This window comes from Anoplolepis gracilipes, chromosome 3, assembly GCF_047496725.1.
Source record: "Anoplolepis gracilipes chromosome 3, ASM4749672v1, whole genome shotgun sequence".
NCBI classification, from domain to species: Eukaryota; Metazoa; Arthropoda; class Insecta; order Hymenoptera; family Formicidae; genus Anoplolepis; species Anoplolepis gracilipes.
Window position 1 is genome coordinate 8262668 of NC_132972.1, and position 26444 is coordinate 8289111.

Genomic DNA, 26444 nt, shown 5'->3' on the forward strand with positions numbered 1-26444 from the left:
AGTATACATAAAATCTCATTTTATTTAAATAATTTCCTCGATTGAAATATTTTTAATATTATTTACAGAAATAATTTTGAACATTTACATTAAAATTTTGACAAAATTTTCAGCGGGTTCCACGTTAAGCGCCAAATGAGACAAGCCTTTTAGGAAATTTTATTTAATATATATGATTGTGATAAATCTGTTGAATTCGATTATTTAATTAATTAGGTGAAATAGCTTCACCTAACGCGGCTAGATCCATGGCTGTTAGGACTCAACTTTAATTAAATTACATTTGCAATAAATATTAATTATTTATAAAGTTGGGCGTCAAATAATTTACAAAAAATTAGTAAACTAGAATTAATGGATATATTTAAAGAATTGTTAAACTCAGGGGAGGTTGGAAGGATCCTGAAATTAATTTATAACAGGACGAAGGGATCAAAATATAATCGAAGAATTATCTTAACAAAATATTTTATTAGTTTATTATAAACTTACATGCGCTGATGTACGAACTGACCTCGACAATCTCATGATTGTAATCTCTTTTCGATTGGAGATGATAATTATTCATCAGCAGTGATCCGATCCTTCGGGAACATCTTGAGGTCAATCGAAGAAATGAATCAAATACGAATTTCTCTAGAGAGATTCGTATTATATTATACAAAATTATTTATTTATATTATTTTGTATTATGTTTTACATTAATCGTTTATATTTATGGGGGCTTCCATCGGATTGGTTTATGTTGACGTTGAAGAAATAATATATTAAATTGTACTGTTACAAAATGTTTTATTTTATTTTATTAACAAGACTGTAAACACCAACGAGTCAAAGTATCATTGTCAAGAAATAAAAGCAAAAAATGCCAATGCGAGACAAAAAGAAAAAGATTCAGACAATGCGAGATAAAAAAAGAGAGCATAATAACAGGGTTCGTATTTCTACTGCAGCTATAGTTGTCACCACCGTCAACTCAGAGTTTCTCGGTAACTACTCGAGAGCCTGTGTTGTCTGGAAAGTAACTGTTAATTTTGTTACTCGTTATAAAAATATGTAACGAAGGTACTTTTTTCGTTATAAACAAAATTTGTAACGCCGTTATAGATATCAAAAAAAAGTAACTGTAACGATAACGACGTTACAAGTAACGCGTTACTTCTCAATCCTGTTTTCACGTTATATTACTGCACAAATAGTGTTTACTGGAAATAAGTACATGTAAAAATTATGATTATTCGAACGATAACAAGATAATTAAGCAGGATGTGGTGGCTCCAAAAGGGAGCGTCATTATACAATAATTAAGTTGAATGTGACGTACGTAGCAATTTTTATATTATTTTAATGGATTAATAGACATTGTGTTATTCGAGTAGTTAATGAACTCATGTGATGATGGATCGACTTGTAATTACTTTATCAGTCATTTTTTTTAATAACCGCTGTTCTGTGAACCAAATGTCACACATATTAAACATAATATTATTTGTAAAAAGAACTATTAAAAAGTGAGAGAAAGAGAGAGAGAAGATTAAGGATATTTAATACCTATTTTTAAAAATATAGGAATTTAATAAAATTTGCACAGATTGTTCTGATACATGTTCAGAGACTTATAAAAAAACCTAGAGTTGATTCACTAAAGCAATCAAAAGTTATAAGGATTTTAATTTGCAATAAATTTACTCGTCGATATTATTATAAATATAATTATTTTGTGGATCTAATTATAAGTAAGAGTATTAATATAATTATGAATATAATTATTTATGTAAATAAGTATAAATATAATTATTTCTGTCCTTTTTAGCCCTTAAATTAATACGATTACAGATTTTCTATCTTATACAAAACCTGTGATCATGTTGATTTAAGAGCTAAAATAGATAGAAATAATAATAAAACATTATTCAAAATTTGCAAAAGTATAGTTTAAATATAGGAAATATTTAAATAGAGGAAATATTTGATCACATAATTTTGGTCAAGTACTGACTAGTTCAAAAGATATTGAATATAATTTTCTCAATTTCGTCCTATTATCCGAGATGACATATTATTTATTTGAAAACGTGGCAACATAGCATTTAGCTAAGCCTTCTTTTGACCTTTTAAATAACTTATGTTTTTAGCTGAAGAAGCCTTTATATACAAACGTGTAAGCGAGAAGCGATTAGGCCTCATATGTCAATTTGCAATTTGACCAACTTATGAAAAATTACCATGTTGTCACATTCCTTTCTTCTCGGAGAAATGACAAATTATTAAATTTATCAAAGAAATAGTTAAAAATCTTCTATATTTTGTCATTATTTATTATTATAATTTTTATTCTGACATTTTAAATTACTCTGTACGAGTAAATTCTTTTATTTTTATAATTCAAATTTTGTGCTGTAATGTTGAAATCGAGGTACCGTCAATGATAAAAGTTTCTCATTATAATTTAAGAAACACGAAAATTCTTCGAAAAAAAGCAACAGAAATTCGAAAATACATTTCTACACTCTAGCTATGAATAAATAATAAGATTTTATGCAATCTTTATAATAATCATATATTAAGATATATGAGAAAAGTATATATTCGTCAATTTCGACTACTTTTTGCTCCGATTGTAGGTGCTAAACATCTTTAAAACAAAAGATAAAAAATATATAATAAATAATATGTATTTAATCTTCAACTGGAAAATTACACACATTATTATAAATAATTGCTGATTAGTAGCCGACCCCTGATTTGTGATAAAAAATCTTTTTTATTTCAGCATTAAAATTTTGTCACATCAGACGAATGTAGCGGGAGACTGTTCGTTTTTTTACAAGATCTTATCGTCTCTTGCTTAGATATAACTCCTGACGTGGTGGTGCAACTGCGTGAGAATGTTGTGTCCGTTTTCTGGCAAAATTGTTTCAACAGTAGCTGCTTGATTGTCTTCTTGCACACAAATATAATTAAGATACTAAGATTTAGTATGATATCCATCGAATGAGTAATAGATCTTTTAACATCCCTATAATTTATCTGGTATAATGATTTATATAAAAGATTCCCTGTTACTGTAAACCATCTTATTCCCATCATAATAAACGTTATGATAAACAACTTCAGACACATATTGAACCTGCAAATCAATATATTTTTTTAAAATCCTCTGCAAAAGAAAATTATGAAGAAAAAGATACACATAAAGAAAATATCATCTAAAAAGATTTATCACTCTTTTGAATCGAGAGAATAATTGATTTTGCGATTAATGTATGCAAACAGATATAACGATATATATATATATATATATATATATATATATATATATATACATATATATAGATTAATGCAAAAACGATTAAAATACAGACCATTTTTTATTTTCATTATAACATCGGCTCTCTAAATCTTGCAAATGATGGGCTGTATTTTTTTCGTAACTCTGGATCTTCAATGCCGTAAAGATGGATAAGCAAACACTAATGATTACACAGAGACTTTTAGGCACGTAAAAAAACAACATAAACATCATGAAACCTAAAATAAAAATTAAATTTCCTTCCATTATGCAAATATACGAAATATATTTTTATTCTTAATATAAATTCTTTAGATCTTTGTAATCAAGTTTTAATTATAATAAAATATGGTTACATTAATAGGATTATTTACCGTTAATATCCACTTACCACGAAACAAACAAGAACCAGAGAAATTACTCATCAGTCGGAGATTTTTTGGCACGTCGAGAACCAAATTTATGATACCACAAAAGATAGCCAAGATAAAAGGAAAGCCCCATGCATAGATGGAATATATGATCAATTTTTTTTTCTCTTGTTTTACCTTTCTTTTTAATGAACGAAGATTTCTGTAAAGTGTTATTTATACCTGTAGTCAATAATAAATAGAAAAAAACCACTATGATAATGTACATAAAATAAATCTCTTTTGATAAAGATTTTCATCTAATCTTCCTTAAAACTATAAAAATTTAAATAAAATATTACAATATGTATCGTCACAACGGAACATAAACATGTATTCATATTATTCATATTATTATATGATACACTTAATAGAGATGAAAATTTTTGTATCAATTTTAATTAAATAAAACTTTTAATTAAAAAATTAAAAATGTATATTATTATATTATATGTATCTTATTATATAAAAAAGAAAGAAAAATAAAACAATATCAGCTTTAATTCATAAAAAGTGAAAAAATATAAAAGAATTTGGAACATTATGTCGTAAATTATATATTCGATGATTTAATGAAATTTTATAAATAATTCAGAATATCAATATAATGAACACTATTTTACTTTGAAAAATTAAATGCAATTTTAAAATAAAATAAAAATTAATATTCTGTTTTGAGCAAGATAGAAACAGAGAAACTATATTTTACGTTAAATATGTCTTCTCATTCATGCATTAAAATTATTGTCTTAAGCCAAAAGTTATTTATCAGGTAACGCAGACATAACAAAATATTCTGATCAAGCCAAAATATTATTAATATCATTATCTGTTTTTGCTTTAATGTATCATAGATGTAACATAAATATAATATGCATAAGTTTATATACCAAGAGTAAATATTTTATTATGTCGTGTCGTACTGTATATAGATATAAATAATATATTTAACAATTTTTACTTAAATTTCCACCACATGTCGAAACTCATTATAGATAACCAGAAATAACTTGCCAAAATGAAGAAGTATTGAACACAGGCTGCAAAAAAAATAAATAATGTTTAAACTATTCGAGATCACTTTAACATGTCAATAATTGACAAATAGCATTATAAAGTAACAAATTGTCTACAACCTCTTTAAAATTTATAGCAAATATAATTAATAAGAAAATATTATAAATAATGTAATACAATTAATAGAATACAATATTGTATTTTATTAATTGTATTATATGATTTATTAATTATATTTGCTATAAATTTTAAAGAGGTTGTAGAAAATTTGAAATTTAATTATATAATTAATAAATTTGTGCTAGTATTAATTAAATAATACTTCGATTTATGAGACATAACTCTATGAAAAAATATTTGTCCAAACAAATTTTAAATAATATTTAGACAAACCTAAGTTTGCTATTTTATTCGCTTTAATTTTTATAATTTTAAAGTTTGAATAAATTCTAGGGGCTTTAATTTTAAGTTTTATCATTATCTAAGTAATCTATAAGTAATTTTAACGCATAAGTACATATACTAATAAACCTAATAAATGTATGTGATATATTCATTTTATCGTTACAAGATTTGAGTAAAACATACCTATTGTTACACAGCTAAAACTCGTCAGATCTTTCTTTTCGATTAGATTTCCCGTAATTTTAAAAATGTGCACGATAATTGTCATGCCGCAGTAACTGCGCAGCATAAAACCGTGTGTGTTGCGAAGTTCTGGCACTATAGAGTACACCAGAAACGTTGCCAGCAAAAGCAGCGCAGACACCATACGCATACTATTAAATATGATGGTCTTGTAAGTTATAATATTTTCCATAGACTTTCTCTTCTCATTTACAGTCTCCGAGCAGATAATAATGTCAAACATATTCTCACTCATTCTGGCCAGACAATAGGATTTTGATTCTACGAATACATGATATTCAGGAAGGTACAGAGAACCGTTAGTGAAAAACATGTATTTATATTTAGAGTGGTCGCTAGAATTGAGATCAAGCGAAGAGTTGGAGTGAATCTTTCGACACGGATCGTGAACGACCAGGTGAAAAAGTTCGTTTATCCTCTTCTGCAACAAATTTTCCGTGTTTTCGTACACGTTCGGAAAAAAAGAAGAAAGAGTTTTATTTTTTTGGAGGATGCACTTTTCATCAACCAAGCAATTGTCCGGAGGACAGCAGAGTGGAATGCAAATATTATTAACGCACATCTCATGTGAAACGATGTTGAATTTATTGTCATCTCCATTGGAGGTTTCATGCAAGGTGGAATCAATCTTGCCTTCGATTCTCATCAAATCTCTATAGACTTTCCGTGACGTGAAGTTTTTTTCATTGTTGACTCTTCTTAGGTTTGTGCGTAATTCAATGTGATCATCATCTTTTTCTAGGAAACGTGTTCTGAGTTCATGCTGTATCGAGTCATCATTCTCGTTACTCGTGAAACTGATACGATGTTCGTCATTCTCTGTGTTGTTGGTAGGCTTTTCGTACAAATCATATCGTAATATGTTCATTTCATCTTTATAATTTGTCGTAGAGTTTGCATCTAGCTCGTATCGTATTGAAAAATTGTCATTTTTCTCTTCGTTGATCATGAAATATTGCTGAGATTTCGACGACGAAGCAACGACGAAAAGAAGCAAACAATACCAAAATGTGAAATTTTTTCCACACATTGTCGATCTTTTGACGTGTCGAATTTATACTTGGAAAATACGTATTTGATTCTCTTCTACGATAAGTTCATATTCAGATATCTAATCCAAGCGAACTAAAGATCGAAAAATACACTAATATAATTCATATGTGATGATAGTCGTGACAACTTATTTTTATCCGATTGCAAAAGCTGCCCTTAACAATAAATATTTGAATGTTTTACTTTTTTTAGAATGTACAGTTTAAAATATGAATGAGATGAATGTTTGATTTATATATTTGATTTTAGAAGCTTTTAATAATTTTATAGTATCGAATACATACATATACGTATTTCGATTTTGCCTTGTGTTAATCAAGATTAGTCATTAGGCTTAAATCTCTGAGGAATAAAAAAATTTATTTTATATTTTTATAAGCATTGATTTCTTTATACATGTCCATTTTGATATAATCTACAATTCAAAAAATTCTGAGAATTTAAGGATACACTTTAGAATAATTAGATAAACAAATAAATCTCGAATTTAGTGTTCACACACACACACATCGTATCTCATGTAGGTTCCAAATTTTGAATAATTAAATAATTATATATTAAATTTATGCGTACCTTTGTATTAGTTGGATAAAAGAAATGCGTTAAGTGCAAGTACATGAATAAAGTAAGAAGAAATTATCTTTTTTTTCGGCAAATTTCTAAAAATTGATCCTGTTTTATTCTAACACTATTATCGTTGGCAATAACTAAAAAATTATCTCACTAAATCGAATAAAATTAATATTGCATCCGGTTTCGATTTCTCTTTTTTAGAGAAAAATGCGCATGAAACATGTGCCCGCACAAACGAAAAGATGAGACTACCGAGGACGACGAGTCGCCGATAGCTTTAAGGTAACAGTCTGTCTACTATAAAACTGTACACATGTAACTCTACAAGTAACTATTACATTTACAAGGTAAAATTTTATCTGCAAATTCCTACAGATAGAGTAGCTTGATCAATATTCAGCAGCAAAATAAAATAGTCTTGGCTGTTTATTTTTAAATATTTAATTCTAGAATGAAGAGCCATTATATGTATATTTAAGAATACCGTTAAAATGTGTGTGTGTGTGTGTGTGTGTATGGAAAATATATTGATACGCAGCAACAGATTTAAATAACAAAATTTTTAACTATACTTTTTTGTATCAGTTTGGACTCAATACTCTTATCTTAAACAGTTACATCATGACTTTATTAATTAATTGAAAATTAAAAATAATAATACCCGAGATGGCGCTGATACAATTTCCTTTTATATTAGATTGTAACTTTTAATGAAGAAAAGACAGCTTTTACAAAAAAAAATGTATTAAATTTTTTGAACGTGAAACTAATAATAAAAATTAAATTGTATTAGAAGAAAAGAGAGAAGAATAGAACAATATATAATTTTTGTAGTATCGTTAATCTTTCAAAGAGAAGACAATCGCATGTGCAAAGAATAATATGTATATAACTTTTGCAGTTAATCCTTCAAAGATAAGACAATTACATGTACAAAAAAATCACAAGCATATGTGATTAATTAATACAGTGCGTAGTAGAAGAACAGATGTGACAGAATATTTATTTTAAGATACATGTATACATATATATATATTTTTTTTTATTATGTAATTACAAGCTAAAATATGCAACTCAACATGTAGTAAATATTATATAGAAATAAAATATGAAATAGAAATAAAATTTGAGCAAGTTGTAACAACATAAATGATTGATTTATTGTAAGCATAAAAAATAAAAATTTAATATTTAAATTTAAATAATGTATAATAATCTTAAATTTATATAATCTTACAGTAATAACATATCATATTAAGATTAAAATAATTATTTAGATTACTAGACTTACAAACTTTTTTATCCATAAAAATATATTAACTTAATTCAAGTTTATATATATATATATATATATATATATATATCAGAGACTTATTGTAGTTTTATGCAAATTGTATAAAAGCTATATAAAGCTTTATTGAAAATTAAAAATTAACATATTAAATATTGAAAATTGAAAATAACGAGCAAAGTCAACGATTAACAATATTGTAAAAAAATAAGAGAATAACAATTAGTAAACGACAAAAAGAATAAATAATGAAGCGGTTATTGGTGCCTAAATTTGGTTATATAATAATATAAATTATTTATAAAGTATACATTGTATTACAAACGTTTTAGATCTATTTTTTGCTTATCTTTAGTAAAAAATTGAAATTAAATTGAAATTAAAAGAATGTGATATACGTATAAACGATTAGGTTGCTATAAATGAAAAAAGTTATAAAATGTTCGTAAATACTTCGCCAAAATTCGATGAGCGTATTTCCGCTGCAGTTCTTTCAAGTTAAATCTGATTGAAATATAGATAATCGAAGGACCGACTCATCAAAACTCGCGCAGAACCCGCGCAAACTAATTGGTTACACTGGCATGTATACTTCGTTGGCTGCCCGACACATATTGACACATATTAACTTATGACTGTTAACATATGACATTTCTGTCGCATATGCGTATTAGACAGGGTTGGGAAATAACAGTAAGGGCCGCGGCACACACTTTTACATAACGCATAATGCATATACATAAGGAATTCGATTGGTTGAATTCATTATGCATGTGTTTATAGACCAATCAGTTGAAAAAAGAGTACTCTCAAAAGCAAACGGTATCTTTAAGTAAAAAATAAATACTTGATATTCTCTCTCATCAATTTGATTTTTTTTTACATATCATTCACTCAATTCAGATTTAATATATTTGTTTATTAAAAACGGATATATTATTTTGTTTTTTGAATTATTTTCTTATCAGCCATAAAGAGTCTAATTTAACTAATTTTACTAAAAAAATATTTCGTTAAATTTATTACTTTTTCTGTATATAATTGCTGACTATTAATTAGTTACATAATCAAGAAACATCTGACCCTAATTATTGAGGAATAAATTGAAAAATTACTAAGCTTAATTACTGATTATTAATGAAGTAATTAAAATTATTTAATTCTAATTACCGATTACTCAAGTAATCAAATAATTTTCAATTCTGATTACCGATTAATCGAGTAATCAAATAATTTTCAATTCTGATTATCGATTAACCGAATAATCAAATAATTTTCTATTCTGATTACTGATTATTTAAGTAATCGTTACTCAAAGCTGATAATATTACTGTTAATATCGATAATGCCGAGTGATACTGTGTGTGTCCTGCTCATTTTTCGATTTCTCCGATCTATACCGCCGAGTCGTTCAGACAAGAAATCTTGTGTAGTAAAATATATATAGAAATAAATTGTTGAGTCAGAACCGAAGCAGAATATTCGATTGTTCTCTATCCTAATTGATAAAGAATGAAATAATCTAACTTTTTCAATAAACTTTTTACTAAAAATAGACCAAAAAACGGTCTGAAAGATTCGTAATTTATGTATTTTTAGAATAATTTGTATTCTAACAAAACTATTATGCACTAATAATTATACCTTAGCTCTTATTTGCTCTTTTTGCTGTTTAGTAATTGTTATTACACAGAATCTTTTATTAATAAAAAATACATATGTAAATACATGTGGGAATTACGATATTTCGAGCGAACAAGATGATAGTCGAACAAGGCGTGGCGGCGTTTAGGGATTCCAAGAGGGAGCGCCCTCTTTAAATTATAATTAAATTAACCGTGTCGGGATATATGTACGACAATTTTTACATTGTTTTAATGAATTAGTAGATACTGTGTTATTACCGAGTAGCTAATAAATTCGTGTGATAATGATTCGACTTGTAATTACTGCGTTAGTTTCTTTTTAATATATAGTTTTATGTGCTGTTCTGATGAAATAATTCTGCTTCATAAGTAATATTATTTGGACTGTAAAAAGAGCTTATTAAAAAGCGAAAAATTTTAAGAAATAAAAATTAAAGAATAAAAATGAGAGAGATGAGAGAACAATGCTTCTGCTACGAAGACCAAAAATCTTTATTATTATTATTTTAAAATCCTAAATATAAAGATCAACAAAAGAGAATTTAACTTGACTGCAGTTCCACATCTGATCTTAATCCGATTTTAATGAAATTTTACAGACATTTACTAAATGTAGTCGAATTCCACAAGTACAAATGTAAGGAAACATCTAATATTTTGCGATATTCAACTTTTAGTTAAGTGGTTAAGGGGATCCAAAATTACCAACGGAATATGAATTACAGATTTTGAAAATCTTTTTTTTGGCTACAAGGATTGATAAATCCTTCTCTACAATTAAAGTACTTATAAAAACAACACGCGAGGGCTAATAATTTCATATAAAAATGATATGATTATATATATACATATAAGACAAATTATAATTATTTTTAGATAATATAAAATAACAACAAAACACACGCTATACTAGTAATAATATTATAAGTTAAACTTAAAGAAAGAATTGTAACAAATTTTTTGAAGGAATTTTTAAGAAATATGATATTTTTGTTTTTATAGAACAAAAGAATTTACTTTGACTTAATCTTTCGATTTTCTTTTCATTTTTCCAAAAATCGCAAAGGTTCTTGAGAAAATACCCGTGGAGTTGAATGGTGGCGATGTGTTTGTGTAATAGATAAGCAAACGGATATAACAGCATTAACAATAAGCTAAAATATGATGCATTTTTATAAAAATGTTTAATTGTGTACCAACCATTGCTTGTTATTATTAAACGTCTCTAAATTTTTCAAGAAACAAACTGTGTCCTTCGCATAACGTGCGATCTTAAATGTTGTAAAAACAGATAACAAAATGCTACTAATAATACAGATATTTTTAGAGTCGTAAAAATACAACTTAGACGTCGCATCCTCTGAAAAAAAGAAATGAATTGTTTACATTATACACATACATACATGTTATATGTTATAAATATGCAAGACATTCTTATGTAAATTCTCCGAGAAATTTGTAATCATATAGTAATTATAATTAAATGTGCTAAAGTTAAAATTTTCTAATCTTCCTCTTTCTATCACTTTTATTCCCCCTCGTCTCTTCTTGGCAAAATTTTCTTTCTCCTTTAAACCCTTATGCTTTCCTCCTTGCTCACCTATTGTTATCTCTAGCTTATTGCTCTTATCAACTCCCATTTTCTGTTCTATTCCTCCCCCCCCCCAATATTTCTAAATTCCTTCAATTCTTACTCTCTTTATCAAATTATATTTTTATCTATATCCCTTTACTTTTTTTCTGTAGCTCATTTATTAATTTTTTCTTGTGCTTCCGCTTTTCCCATGACAAATCATTTTCAATAAAAATCGTATACTCTTTTAATTTATTCTTTCTCTTCATTATCTTTTTGTTTTTCTTCCTCACTACTCAATTTTCCTATTATAACTCTACCGCTCTATCTACAGTACTCTAAATTACATTCCATTTCTAATTTTGCTTTCAAAAGTTTCTTCACCCATTCTTTTAGATCTTCATTCATTAAACTATTTTCATCTTCTCTCTTGATTCTTTTGATTACAATATTATTTCTCCTCTCTTCCTTATCTTTATCTATTTTTAACTTATACCGACTTCTTTCGTACTTAAAAGATCCTAAACCGTTCTGTTTTATCAATATTTTTATTATATCAAAATGTTTTTATTGGTTATACAGAATGATAAATTCTTTTTCATGATAAAAGTATACACCGAAACCTTTTCGGAACCTATGCGATCTTATGTTAATAAAAAGAAAGTTAAAAAATTACAGTTTTTTATCGACTTCTGAAGTAAACAATAAATTGCTTGATACAAACGTTTTGCAGTTTATATCAATAAAATGAGATAGGTTCCAGATATAAATTGCATAAAGGAATATTAGTAAACTTTTAGATATGAGTTTAGAAGCCTAGATAAAAAACATTTTATTGAAGAAAATGTACAGCAAAATGTTTTTTACTAGATTTCTAAACTCATTTCTAAAAATATTCCTTCATGCAATTCTTCCAGTGCGAACTTATTTTATTTTATGTTTATAAATTGCAGCTTTTATATTAAACAAATATATTGTCATAATAGGTTAGATTTTATCGGTAATTATGTTGCTCTCTCTTCCGACGACTCTCCGGCATCGGGCATCTTTCCTTACCTCTACAACTACATAAACATCTTATTGAATAAAAACTAAAACTTTTATTTCGCATTTTATTGATTTAAAAATAATTTTAATGGATTAATGAGATTTTTGCGATTAAAATGACACCAAGCACGACATAGTACCTACGATTTTTACAATCGATAAACAATTACATTTTTTATAAACAATTTAAGATTGATTTTAAAAAAAAAAAAAAATTAAAATTGATGCCAAATTTGCAAAAATCAATATTTTTTAATAATCATGGGTTCCAAAGAAAACTTCCAAAGAAAAACTAATGTAGATTATATAAAAAAAATTTTTTTACCCCTCTAGGTGCTGTCTGGAGATTGTTACTCTGCACACCGTTTAGAGACGAACCTTCTCACGTTACCTACTTCCACGACGCCATTTTGTACCTTAAATGAAAATAAAAAATATTTTTGTATACTTTAAAGCACATATAATAAACCCTGAAAAACTCTACTTTGATTGCTTTATTAGTAGTGGAGAAAAAAATTCCTAAACAAAGCCTCATTTTTCAGCAGGCAAGAGTAATTTAACCTCTTAGGGCCAATTTCACCATTGTCGGTTACCTCTAACCTTAGGTTAAACTATATCTTCGTCTCTTTTTCTTAAACTTATCTGAAAAAGACAAAGACATAGTTTAACCTGTAGTTAGAGTTAACCGGTGATGGTGAAATTGGCCCTTAATGTCTCATTGTCAGCAAAAAACGAACTGACAATGAGTAGATGAAAATTCTAACCCAGGTCTTCGAAGGGAGTGCGGAGGGAACCACGGACGCGTGAAAATGACGTCACACGAGTCCGTAACGCGACCGATGGATGAGAGGAAAGGTGATGCATTAGACGTGAGCGCGTGGTGGGAAAAGGATAGCGCTATATGCACTTTGCATAGCGTTAGACGAGGAGAGCGCGTTGTAGTGGGAAAATAATAGTGTGATAGGCGTTTTGCATAGCGTTGGATAAAGAGAGCATGATGTGGTGGGAAAAGGATAGAAAAAGATATGAGTGCGAAAGAGAGAGCACAATACCACGTTCGCGAAAGAGAGAGAGCACAAAGAGATATGGGTGCGAGAAAAAGCGCAATACAACATTCGCGTGATGGTAGAAAGATAATACGAGAAAGCGCAAAGGAAAAGGATGGCCAGAAGGAGAAAGATAAGATAGATGAAGGAAACACAAAAAATATACATTTCTTATATATTTTAATAATTGCGGTACCGATTTCCCTTGTTCACTGTTAGAGACGTTACGACGATTAACGAGACTAAACAACGTTCCGGTAAAAAAAAAATAGGAGATGTACATGACATAAGAATTAGCATGAATGCTTACTCTTCACAGCTGATAAAAATTAAAAGCAAGCATGTTCTCAGACAGCTCTATGCAGTCTTTTAAATACGAAATAAAATTAATAATGATTACAAAATACGAACCATCAAAATACCGATTACTACGCGCAGTATCATTTACGGCCCTTCGAATTGCGGTAAGACTAACGTGTTGATAAATCTGACTGAAAGTCCGCATGGTGTACGCTTTGAGAACCTGTACGTATACTCAAAATCATTTCAACAACCGAAATATCAAAATTTGTTGACACCAATAGACGAAATTGATTATTTTACATTCTTTAATTTCATTTCATTCAATAATAGTAACGTCATTTCTCCAAGCAAGGCGCTTCTCAATTTTTCTATTTTTATCTTTGATGACGTAGCGTGCAACAAACAAGATACGATATACAATGGGTTAGGACACTCGAACATCGACTGTTTTTATCTATTTTATCAAACGTATGCCAAGATACCCAAGCATCTTATGTGCGACAATGCGAATTTATTGATTTTATTTAAACAGGATGGTACAAATTTAAAACATGTGTACATGTAAATACTAACATGACATACGATGATTTTCACGCATTATGTCAAAAATGTTGGCAACACAAGTATGAATTCGTAGTTATTGACAAAGACAGTTCACTGCCAAATTGGACAACTAAAGTGTTTAATATTGTCAAAATACAGTAAACTAATTTCACGACGTACCTACACGAAGATTCGCACCGAAATCATGTAGCCGAAGGATTCTATGAATACATTACGTTGCTAACCCCGACGTGTATCTCGTGAAAAAGGTGATACGCAAAAATAGATAAGGTTTTCGTGAAATGGTTGGGACTTGATAACTCGCACAACTCTTGGATACATAAAATAATTTATTATAAATATATAATGCAACAATAAAAATATAATATACATAAAATTCACACAAATATCTAATTTCTATTTGCAGTAAATACATACATTTATTTGCAAATATGTATTTACAACGGTATTTTATAATGTCCCCACGGTAACGTATTGATAGTTTTAGGTACGATATACCGCTTGTCGTCGTACGGACTCAGAGCAATTTTTGTTTCACAAATGGCGTATATCTTGTGCAATTTTGATCTTATAGACGATTGACTGCGTGTCATTTCAATCTCTTCGCTTAAACACCGCGTGTAATCGTCAAACGTTATCATTCTCGCGACAACGTTACTCTTGATGCCTTTTACCTTTTTCGTATCCTTCTTACCATCCACGCGCAACGCGTACATTTTTGCTCTAAGCCCGATAAATTCGCTCATTATCATACCGTTATTTTTATCCTTCATTAGACCCGGTTCTTTTTTATTTACGAGCGGTATACCGTACGCGTTGTCCACCGCATAGTCGCTCGTATCAAATCTGCTGACATCGCGTTTTATATTCTCGTACACATCGTCGCATTCAATGTGATATATGAGACTATCTGTGTCGGTGTACATAACTTTGCATTTCTCCCGATACATTGGCACCATGTAATCGTAATGAAATTCGTACAAACACGTCTTGGATATGTCGAGAATACACATACCCACATAAATTGGTTTGTACAATTTTATTTCGAGTTTATGTAATTCTACGGCTATGAAGTTTTCCGAAAAGACACTTCTGCTATGAAAATTTGGTTTCGCAATCATTGCTTCTGCGCCGTACCTCCCGTCCCATTCTGTTAAAAGTTTAACATTTACGTGATTACGCACATTTTCCATTGTTTTGCTAAACACAGCATTATTCATCAGTTTGTACAAATTTTTTTCAAAATTATTTTTTGCCAATGTTCTAAATTTTGTATTGAGTTTGATATAAGTACAGAGCCATGGAGATTGAGTGAATTGTAATATACGATGTATTTTTGTAACGCGAAGACCGTGACGTATACATTGCTGAAGGTTGCGGTAGTGTATTACGTAATGTTTCTTATCGTATAAGGTTGCTAGGAGCTTGTCCTCGTGTTTGCCAGGTGGTTTGTCGTGTATCGGACAAAACGGTAGATCAGAATGCAAATCGTGAAAATGTTGCGGATACTCGAGGTCGACTTCGAGGATATAACCTGTAGGCGAATCGGGTGCAATCAATGATGCATCAAAACTGGAAATATCATCGACCCACCGAAAATCGGTATAGGGCAATGGTTGACACATTGCCCATTCGTATAAATTATTCACGTCGAAATACATCAAGTATGTTGATGGTTTCGATGAGTCATACGACTGCATGTACTTATTATTAGCACGCGCGTACCTGTTGGAACATTGACTCAGACCACTGCGTATACCTCTTTCGATGAACATCACCATGTTAATGTCAGTGAGCAATTCAAACGTAATTTTCGTATGCTTCAACATGGCGTCCCACGTGTATTCAGGAAGAGTATAGTAATACGCAGGGTCGAGTCCATAACTCTTTATACAACTCTCGCGGAAATTTTCAAAAATGTCGGCTAATAACAAGACATCAGTTTTGAGGTACAAATCGCTATAATCGCCTAGCGTTCGAATAGAGAATCGTTTCCATACGGTCTCGGCGTGCGCGTAATCGCATTCAGACACTGTATTACCAGTCAAGGAGCTGTAAAATGATTCTCGCGACGGTAAACACACATCTTGCAATTTATCTACGCAGTCAATGTACTCGTACGGGAAGATGCCTTTTTTTGTTAGTAAATTGAAATCTTCGGTGGATAAATTTTTAAATTCCGATTGTAAAATTTTGAATTTATCCTTGCTCAGTAAAGATATCAATTTGTTGAGACTTGTTGTGAAAAATTGATATGAATCGATAAAACGTAATTTAATGTAATTTCCCGCTTCGTCTTTCGTAATTTTAACATTTTTTGTAAATGAAATATATTTTTCTTTTGTTATTGGAAGTAAATCGATTTCTCCTTCGAACGCTGTGGCTATTTCCTTGATTATGAAATGTAAACCGTAACCGGATAAATTGTGAAATACTATAGGAATCCAAAATAATTCTTTATAATTTAGATTGCAATTTAAATGCGCGGGACCTCTATACCGTCCAGTCAGATGACAATAATTGCGTACTCGAAAATCGTCTTTTACAAATGGTTTCTCACATATATGACATTGAGTCGCGTTTCGAAATTCTTCCTCTTCTTTTCGCGTTAAATTTACTATGGGAACCTTGGTTGTTAAAATATTCTTTACGCGTTGAGCCAAATTTTTAAGTTCGTCAGCGAACCATGCAACGCAATTATTATCGCGACGAGAATGATACGCGGATAACGAATTATCATATGAGCAATGTACGTAATAGGCGATACTAAATACTTGGTGATGTTGATACAAATTTTCTTCTTTTTTCGCCAAAGTGCATTCTAGATCGGCGTACACGACAAAAGGAAGCCGCTTCTTTCTGTTGTAGTTGATGAATGTAAGCCACTTATTTTTATCGCCCGGTAACCGAATAGCGCAGTCGTTCATTTTTCCACAGTCTACTTTATGTGACTGTAATTTCTCGCTCGAATGAAAATAGTGCATGCATCTGTAAAATAAAAGTTAAAATTATTATTCTTGTTTTAAATATTTTAATGCAGTTTATTAAATATACATACCGATCGCAGATATATTTTTGACCACTGCGTTTGCTGAGTTGCGAACTCATGAGCCTGGATAAATTCTTGATCCATGCGAAATGTCCGATATCTCGCGCATCTTGCACGTAAAGCAAGTTGACGTGCTTGTCCCTCTTTTGCTCTGTAAGGCGCAACGGGACAATATTGTCGTTTTCATAACTGTACACGTTGATCGAAATGTCATTATTATTTTCAAACTTTTTAATTTGATTAAGAGTGACAGGAAACTCAATGTCTTGGAGATTCAGTACTGTTGTATAATCCGGGTATGATGATTGCCGTTCTGTGTTTCTTTCAACTGGATACAGAGCAGCCACCACCGCCCACGCAAAACACGCATTGTCTCTGGTTTGTACGTTAACCACCGCTCGCTTCATTTTTACCTTCTCCGGTAATTGTATGCTACATCCCGCGCGCATAGGATTATATTTATTTATATTTACAGTTAAATTGAGTATACGCAACAATGCCCACCCGTTTTCGCGTTCCTGAAATTCTTCGAGCGATGCAAGAGTGGGCTCGACGATGCGCTGTTTGTACCATTTCGGTAAATCGAATGTATCGGATGTAAAGAGTTCAAAGTTTCTCGTACTGATTGAATGATTAGCACGTTTATCACCCGTCACAAACTCACCGTTAAACACTGTATTCACTTTCACACTGTTGTGTTTTTGTATAATGTTTCGCACGTGTTTGAACACAATGTCACTCGCATCTTCCAAAAATTGACGAGGTTCGATGTGATTATAATTTATAACCGCACTAGTCAATATACGGCTTTTGAACGCTGTATCGATTTCTCGCCAAATCAAGTCATTTTCTTGCGAACTGCTTCCTGCATCCGTGTTTGTGAAATGCCTGCGTAGCGAATTCTTCAGTTCTTCGAGTCGCGCGATTTGAGTAACTAGCGATTGCTGAATTCCGCTCGATAATCGCGGACGTTTAATTCGATTCATTTCTTCTACCAACTCAATATACTCGTCGGCATAGGCATTGTACTCCTCTACCAAATTCTCCTGTGTAGATTGCTCCCGCAGACTTTGTTCCGATTGCTCCATATTGAGTGCGAACAAGATGCAATATTATCTCTGAACTTTTGATGAGAATACTGGCAGAAGTATGCCTTTTTGATTTTATATTTTCACTCACGTAACTGAAGCGTCTCTTTTTACCATGTACTGGCGCATTTATCTTGCGAATTTATACGATGTTGAGATTAGAGTGTATCTTCTTCCAAGTATACAAAATAAGACTCGGATTAAATACTAAAAATATTAATAATTAAACAATTATGTGTAACAAGTACAAAAGTTTTAAAGTAATCGGAATTTACTCTTTCTTTGGCAAAGTTTCCGTAGTCAGAACGTAATAATTTATATTGCTTTTTTTAGCGGAGTACACTTTTGAACCTATCATACAAACGACTGATGCAGTACTATAGTATACTAGTAATACGAAATATAATCAATATATATTGCTATATATATATATTGCAATATGTGTGTGGAAAACACTCTGTACCAACATTTGATGATATCCTCTGAAACAATAGTAAACATGTTTTAATTACTATTATATCTTTTTAAATTTAGAACAAAAAAGTTATTAATACACTGGGCAACAAAATTATCGCAACTAAAATTTATACCAAAATTTCACATAACTTCAATAATCACAGCTCCACGAAAAATTGTCGTATTTAAAAACTTTTTTTTTATTTTATAGATTAAAGTCTCTACTTTAAGAAGCATTTATCAGATTTTTCCTTCCCTTCTCGCCTTCTTCTCAAAAGTAAGGACGTGTTTTGTCTCGGAAAATTTGCACAGTTTGACGCACTCCACGGAGTGGAATAAATTTTTTTCACAAGTATCATGTTAATCATTGTAAAATTTGGACTTTTCCTTGCAAATTAAAAAAAAATTGAGATTGATACGATTTTTTTTTCGCGACTTATGACGTATCAAAGTGACCTATACATTTTTGTGCCTGTTACCACCAATATTAGCATTATCCGATGCGCACCACGGGGAGGTGTTGGACGGATTTTCATCATGTGTATGTGTGTATGTGTGCGTGCGTACGTGTATATCCTGTGCGTGCGTGTGCCGAAAACGAGGCAAAAATACACACTTTTAAAATTAAGTGCAACACTCCTTTCCAACACACACACATACACACACACGCACGCGCGCGCATGCACGCATACACACATACACACATACATATGATGCGTAAAATCCGTCCAACAACCTCTTCGTGGTGCGCATCGGATAATGCTAATGTTGGCGGTAACAGGCACAAAAATGTACAGGTCACTTTGATATGTCATAAGTCCGCGAAAAAAAATCGTATCGATCTCAATTTTTTTTTAATTTGCAACGAAAAACCAAATTTTACAATAATTATCATGATATTTGTGAAAAAAATTCATTCCACTCAGTGGAGTGCATCAAAGTGTACAAATTTTCCAAGAAAAAACACGTCCTTACTTTTAAGAAGAAGGCAAGAGGAAGGAAGGAAAAACTCAAAATCTGACAAATGCTTCTTAAAGTAAAGGGTTTAACCTGCAAAATAAAAAAAAGTTTTTAAATACGACAATTTTTCGTGGAGTTGTGATTATCTGAAGTTATATGAAATTTTGGTATAAATTGTTATTGCGATAATTTTGTTGCCCAGTGTATTTTTATCAAATAAAATTTTAATATATAAATAAAACAACTATTTTTTAATATCTAAATATTTTAATATAAAAATAAAGAGATTGATATTTTATAATCATTGATCGTATATTGTTTACACTATTTCATATAATAGAGAATAAGCATATGCCTATTTCAGGAAGAAAATCACATATACTCTTAAAAATTGAGCTTGATCAGAAAAATAATAATTGTATTATCTGTGATGTGTCTATATTTTCTTATAACGGGTCCGCTTTCCTGAGAGGCGGATAACTCGGTCGGAATCAGGGCTCGAGGAAAGGTTTGCGAAACGAACGTAAACGAGTTTTGAAAAATTATCGAAAGATTTATTGTGTGTTTATAAGTGTACAGTACGTATATGTGTGTAGATACGTGTGTATAAGGTGTATGAGTAGGTGCAACGTGTGCGAGCGCAGTTTAGACAGTTGCATATGATGCGTGTATCTCGAAGTTTAAGTTGGTGTGTGATTCGATTGTGGGAGGTTTAAATCGCCGCAGCGGTGTTGATAATAGTCCGCGATTGTGTATATCGGTGAGGCGGCCAATATTTTGACGCGCCGCAATGAAATGCGGTTTTTCAGCTTGTGGCGGTTTGGTAGCGCGGATTTAAAGAGCCGTCGTATTTTCATAAACATATATGTATAATAGACTACGCGTTCCGTAAGAGGAGCTGAATACTACATTAGAAAGAGAGAGCAACAGTATGCGCGCGCATGTAGGGAAAATAGGAGCGGACCATCTTTCCCCTTCTCTCTACATATGCGAGAGAGAAAGCATGAACTGAATAAAAACCGGACTGAATAAAATCACTAGATTACAAGTGACTTTAGAACTGAATATTTCTGTCCTTTAGATCTTCTCATCAGTTCGCCCCATAAGAACGCGCAGTCTATTATATATGTCTATGCGTATATTACGACTGCGAAATATATCGCACAGCGCGCGCTAGATCTGGTATGCGCTGGTTGTTACAATCTTTTTACTGGATTTTAGAGATAAACGACCTCGCGAAATCTCGCACGGAGAGTCACGTGTTAACGCACGCGTTTGAGCGATTCAATCGGTTATTAGATCGGTCGGTCCGTTACAGTGGTCGGTCAAGTCCATAGATATTGGAAGATAAAGATGGAGCATGAACCCAGTATTTAGACAAGGGGGGTAAAGCCACTGAGGGAGGGGAGACGAGGTAAACTATGAGCACTTTCTATTGGATGGAATGATGCGCGTGCGTAATGGCGTTTAATACGAAATAGAACTTCTACTCACCGAACGTGGAAATGCTGGCCGCGCGACAAAAGAGAACGCGGTAGTCAATTAATTTATTATAACTGATGAATTTATGGCTATCGCGTTATTTTTTGCCGCGCGGCAAGTATTTCCGCGTCCAGTGGGCAGGAGCTCATATTTTAATATCTCTGATTACTAGTATTATACAGCTATATATGTTTAATAAAAACAGTCATCGAATTTATTATATTTTACGTTAAAATATCCTTTTTTTAATAATAAATAATACCATGATAAAAGGGTCACTAATAATAATTTAATTTCTGTAAAAAATATTAGACAAGGAGCATTAATACAACCATCAAAAGACGTTATTACAATTTGTAATAAATGCGAAAGAATAATAAGACATGCAATCATGTAAGCACAAATGGATTTATAACTAAAAAATTTTATGAAACATATATTACTAATGTGTTGAAATCGTTCCTTGATACTAATTTATTTTATTCATTACGAGAGCATACATTTGATCAGTCTCCTTTAGAAAATCATATTGTACATTTAATTCGAGCCATTGCTCAAAACTATATCAAAATCAGATTACATTATATAACATTAAATTCTATAGATAAATTTAAAAGCAAACGTCATTTATTTAATAAAATTGTATTGTTTAAGCGTATGTAAAAAGCATAGACCTATACAAATGTTTATGGTAAAAAGCGTTTAATCTATACTATTTACTTTAATGAAGTTGTCTGTAAGATTTATTATAAATTTAACGAGCTTTATCTAACATATATAATTATAACTAATATATTTTTTAACTTTGCAGTATATTTATGTTCTTAAAGAATAAGTATTATTATATTTATATCTATATCTTATGACTATGTTCCTAAAGGAGTGTATCTTATACATATATGACTATGTACTTTGCCAATAAATATAAACAAGCTTGTAATAATATTTATACTATCTTTTATAATAAAGAGTGTATATGTATAAAGTCTCCATTAAGAATATATCGATTGCAATTATTTGAATTTGAATAAAAGTTTGCAATAAAATTTAAAATAATTATTATTATTAGTGACCCTTTTATCATGGTATTATTTATTATTAAAAAAAGGACATTTTAACGTAAAATATAATAAATTCGATGACTGTTTTTATTAAACATATATAGCTGTGTAATACTAGTAATCAGAGATATTAGAATATAAGCTCTTGCCCACTGGACGCGGAAATACTTGCCACGCGGCAAAAAATAACGCGATAGCCAATAAATTCATCAGTTATAATAAATTAATTGACTACCGCGTTCTCTTTTGTCGCGCGGCCAGCATTTTCGCGTCCGGTGGGCAGGAGTTCTATTTCGTATTAAACGCCATTACGCACGCGCATCATTCCATCCAATAGAAAGTGCTCACAGTTTACCTCGTCGCCCTCCCCGAAAAGGCTTAACCCTCGCGAACTCACGCTCCATCTCTATCTTTCGATATCTATGGTCAAGTCTTGTCCGTCGTTTTCTAAGTAGACTGGGAAGTCGGTTGGTGGATAGAATGCGTCCGGCGGACGATGAGAACTCTCGTCGGAAGCAGCGCACTCTCCACCCCGGGACGTTAATGTCCATCGGTTTCTGGACAATCGGAATAGTAACGACTATCGGGCTGAGAACACTCAGCAAAAATGGAGTAATCTGCACCTCTGTCCGATCGGTCGGTTGTTGAGAAGAATCGCTTTGGCAAAGCTGAGAACTCGCAGTGATCGAGTACGCTCGGTCGCTTTATTTGCAGGCGGTTGATCTGGTTCGGAGGCCTCCTAGAGCGAATCCCGCTGTAGAAAGTCGGAACGGATCTGGTCTCGATTGCTTTGCGATGGCCCTTTTTATCCTGGCTAATTCGCCCTCTCTCATCTACAGATTTTCGCTTCCAGAACAATTATCGTTAAATAATTGTTCTGGAAGGTTCGTTAAAAATTTCGAACGTCGTTACCTCAGGATTTTCCGCGTACGGTCGGAGGAGTTCGAGCACAGAATAAGTATACTTATACCTTTGACTATAGAAATAGTCAAAGCTCTGTGGTATATACAGTAGCGCAACTCCGGTCATTTCTGCGTGGATAAAAATGAACTGCACATGCGCGAGCGAGGTATATAACCAATCACAAGCAATTGATCTTCTGTCTTAGTTTCTCTTTCCATTTTTTTTCTTTCTCAATCCTATAGAATGCCAACGTAAGGCGTATATACATGATCAAATTAGAGTAGCGACTACGAATGTGAAATAATAACGTGATAAAGGAAGAAAGTAATAGAAGAAGTTATAAACTTTACAATATATATATATTCTCAAGTATTTTCCGAGATAAGCTGATTAGCATTTTTAAAAATAGAATCATAAATTTTTTCAAAAAATCAAAAGAACTGTTTAAAAAATTTAACTGAACATAATTGTGATTATACATATAGTATATAATACAATAAGAAATATTTCTTCTCAAGATGGTATTATTTTCTGAGATGACAAGCTGATTAACATTTTTAAGAAAAGAATCATGAATTTTTGTTATTTTAAAATTACAGCCATCACACACTATACATATGAGACTTTAAAAATATTTCTGCATTTTTATAAGTAATATAGAAACATATTTTTTTAGATGCTTCATCCTATATTTAACGTAGAATCGTACGTATATATTTTATTAAATTTTGAAGATAATTTCTCTTTCTTTTTTATTTTTTTTTTTTTTGACTCATACTAAAATAGATAAAGTTAACGTATAGACAAATAATTAAATTAAAATTAATAAACAAATAAAAAATATAGTGTATGTGTTTTAATGTTAGATGCCTCACCCAGTATAAAATATATGCAGTAAGATAGAAAAAGAAAGATAACTATAAACAAGAGAGTAAGTAAGACAGAAGGCACTGTCGTGATTGGTTACATACCTCGCTCGCGCATGTGCAGTTCATTTTTATCCACGCTAAGATCAAGGTGCCAACAGAGAGTTGCGCTACTGTATATACTGTGCCGTGAGCGCATTTCGGACCGCAGCCTTAGACCGGTATTCATAGTCTGTTCTTATATTCAAGCTCGTCTTAAGTAAAGTCTTAAAATTCTATTCGGCCATCTGATTGGCTGAACGTAGTCTTCAGTTCACTAAAAACATGTTTTAAGATGATCTTATATATAAGAACGGACTATGAATACCGACTTTAGTCTCTCGCTCGCCGAGATCCGTTAGTCGTGACGGCCGCAAATTTTCTCAAACTTAAAAAAGGACGCACCGTGCTTCCGCTTTTGTCCGGTTGGTGTTCACCGGGCAGCGGACTTCCGACTGATGGACAGTCGGAAATTACGAGGAAACAATAACGGGGGATGCCTCGTTACATTCTTATTTGAATATTTCTTCCTTTCTCTTTGATTTTTATTTCGCATAACACACAAATACATATATTTCTGCAATATAATAAATAAAAAGTATATACCTACTTTAGATAAATAATGCAATATAGTAAGTAATAGTAATTGAAAAACTTACCACAGATAAAAAAAAATAATGTAATTAATATACACACAGAGCTTCAGCTACAAATTTGTATATATATTTATTGTATATTATTATATTATTTTTTATATATTAATAGTTATTTACTTTAACTGCTGACTATTATTTTTCTCTAAAGTAAATCTAGTTTGATATAGGGATCCTCTAGTAAGGGATAGGACAACGGGCCGCAAGCTGCGGATTGGTCGGCCGCCATACTTCCACTTGTAAGAGTGGGGAGTGGGTAAGCTTGGGTTAGGCGTGGGTAAACTCACCATCATTAAGCTAACCTAACCAATAACCTGTGCAATTTTTAGTTATAGTAAACGTTTGCAATTTTTGGATTTATTTAGTAAGAATCCGATATTGCAAAGCAAAAAATTGTAGTAATTCAAGAAAAGATGGATATAAAATGTGTCACTTCCCCATTGCCAGATCTCTATTACGTAGGCAAAAATGATTGGATAATGTTAATCGTACTGAATATAGATACAGATACAGAATACTGATACACAAACATAAACCTATTTTATCTATGGCATGCATTCAGATATTTAAATTTTATAGTTTGAGTGATTTATTATATCTGCCTCAAACTGAGGACTGAATCTATCTAAAGAAACAATATAAATTAATTTGAAAAACGCGCTCATATTAACCCGTCGATTTCCGGGATCCCACTAATGGCGACTTTTAGCGGCTTTGTCCTATCCCTTACTAGAGGGTCCCTAGTTTGATATATTATTATATTGCAGAAATATATGCACGGGTGTCTACAGCAAAATATAAAATTAGAGAAAGCAAAAAATATCCAAATTAAAAAATATATGAATAAGATGAAGATAATCACAGATAAATACAATATTTCTACTTTTCTAATCGATTTCAACAATTATGAGGTTATAGGTCATTAACAATGAGATAAGCATATGCGACTCTATTATAATTTTTAGAATACATAAATTTTAACAACATATATACAAATAAAAAGCACTTACCTTTTTCTCTTACGTAACAATATATGTATACACGTGATGATATACATGTAATAACTAATACGTGCCTATGTTACACGATATACGCATGTAATACACAAGCTCGAATGCGTGTTGTAGCCACAGACTTCTATATATAACTAGACCGCTAACTCCGGCAAAATACATAACACCGAAAAGTATGTACAAAACTTATGTGCATGCGTCATCATTGGTGGTATGACAGTCACGTTGATTGGATTTAAAGCAATATATATATATATATATTACATGCTACACGTAATGTTTTATGCGCATAATAATATTTTCCAATAAAAATATTTATGATTAACGTACTTTAACTTAAAAAAATTGTTTTTAAAAATAAGATATTAGAGACTGTGTCTTTTGTAATGTACAATAAAAGGGAGGATCCCG

General features: G+C 31.1%; 2 protein-coding genes across 8 annotated transcripts; both read right to left on the bottom strand.

The window, feature by feature from the left end:
- Positions 1 to 2614: 2614 nt before the first annotated feature.
- On the bottom strand, positions 2615 to 9217 carry LOC140663409 (G-protein coupled receptor Mth2-like). 2 transcript variants are annotated; one of them, XM_072887538.1, is made up of 6 exons: positions 8738 to 9217; positions 5308 to 6492; positions 4664 to 4742; positions 3684 to 3865; positions 3366 to 3531; positions 2615 to 3130 (listed from the first exon to the last, which is right to left on the bottom strand). In XM_072887538.1, exons 2-6 carry the CDS (start codon positions 6395 to 6397, stop codon positions 2776 to 2778), a joined length of 1872 nt encoding a protein of 623 aa, XP_072743639.1. In that variant the 5' UTR covers positions 6398 to 6492; positions 8738 to 9217; the 3' UTR covers positions 2615 to 2775. The 2 variants fall into 2 exon arrangements, with proteins under 2 accessions (XP_072743639.1, XP_072743640.1); XM_072887539.1 differs by lacking the exon at positions 8738 to 9217 and adding an exon at positions 6994 to 7796.
- Positions 9218 to 12875: 3658 nt separating this feature from the next.
- Positions 12876 to 26167, bottom strand: LOC140663405 (uncharacterized). 6 transcript variants are annotated; one of them, XM_072887531.1, is made up of 4 exons: positions 26031 to 26167; positions 23183 to 23313; positions 17522 to 19082; positions 13243 to 17451 (listed from the first exon to the last, which is right to left on the bottom strand). In XM_072887531.1, exons 3-4 carry the CDS (start codon positions 18598 to 18600, stop codon positions 14901 to 14903), a joined length of 3630 nt encoding a protein of 1209 aa, XP_072743632.1. In that variant the 5' UTR covers positions 18601 to 19082; positions 23183 to 23313; positions 26031 to 26167; the 3' UTR covers positions 13243 to 14900. The 6 variants fall into 6 exon arrangements, 5 of the variants coding, with proteins under 5 accessions (XP_072743632.1, XP_072743630.1, XP_072743628.1 ...); XM_072887529.1 differs by lacking the exon at positions 26031 to 26167 and adding an exon at positions 23472 to 23902; XM_072887527.1 differs by lacking the exon at positions 26031 to 26167 and adding an exon at positions 23472 to 23902 and having other exon boundaries at positions 23183 to 23405.
- Between the last annotated feature and the right edge of the window lie 277 nt (positions 26168 to 26444).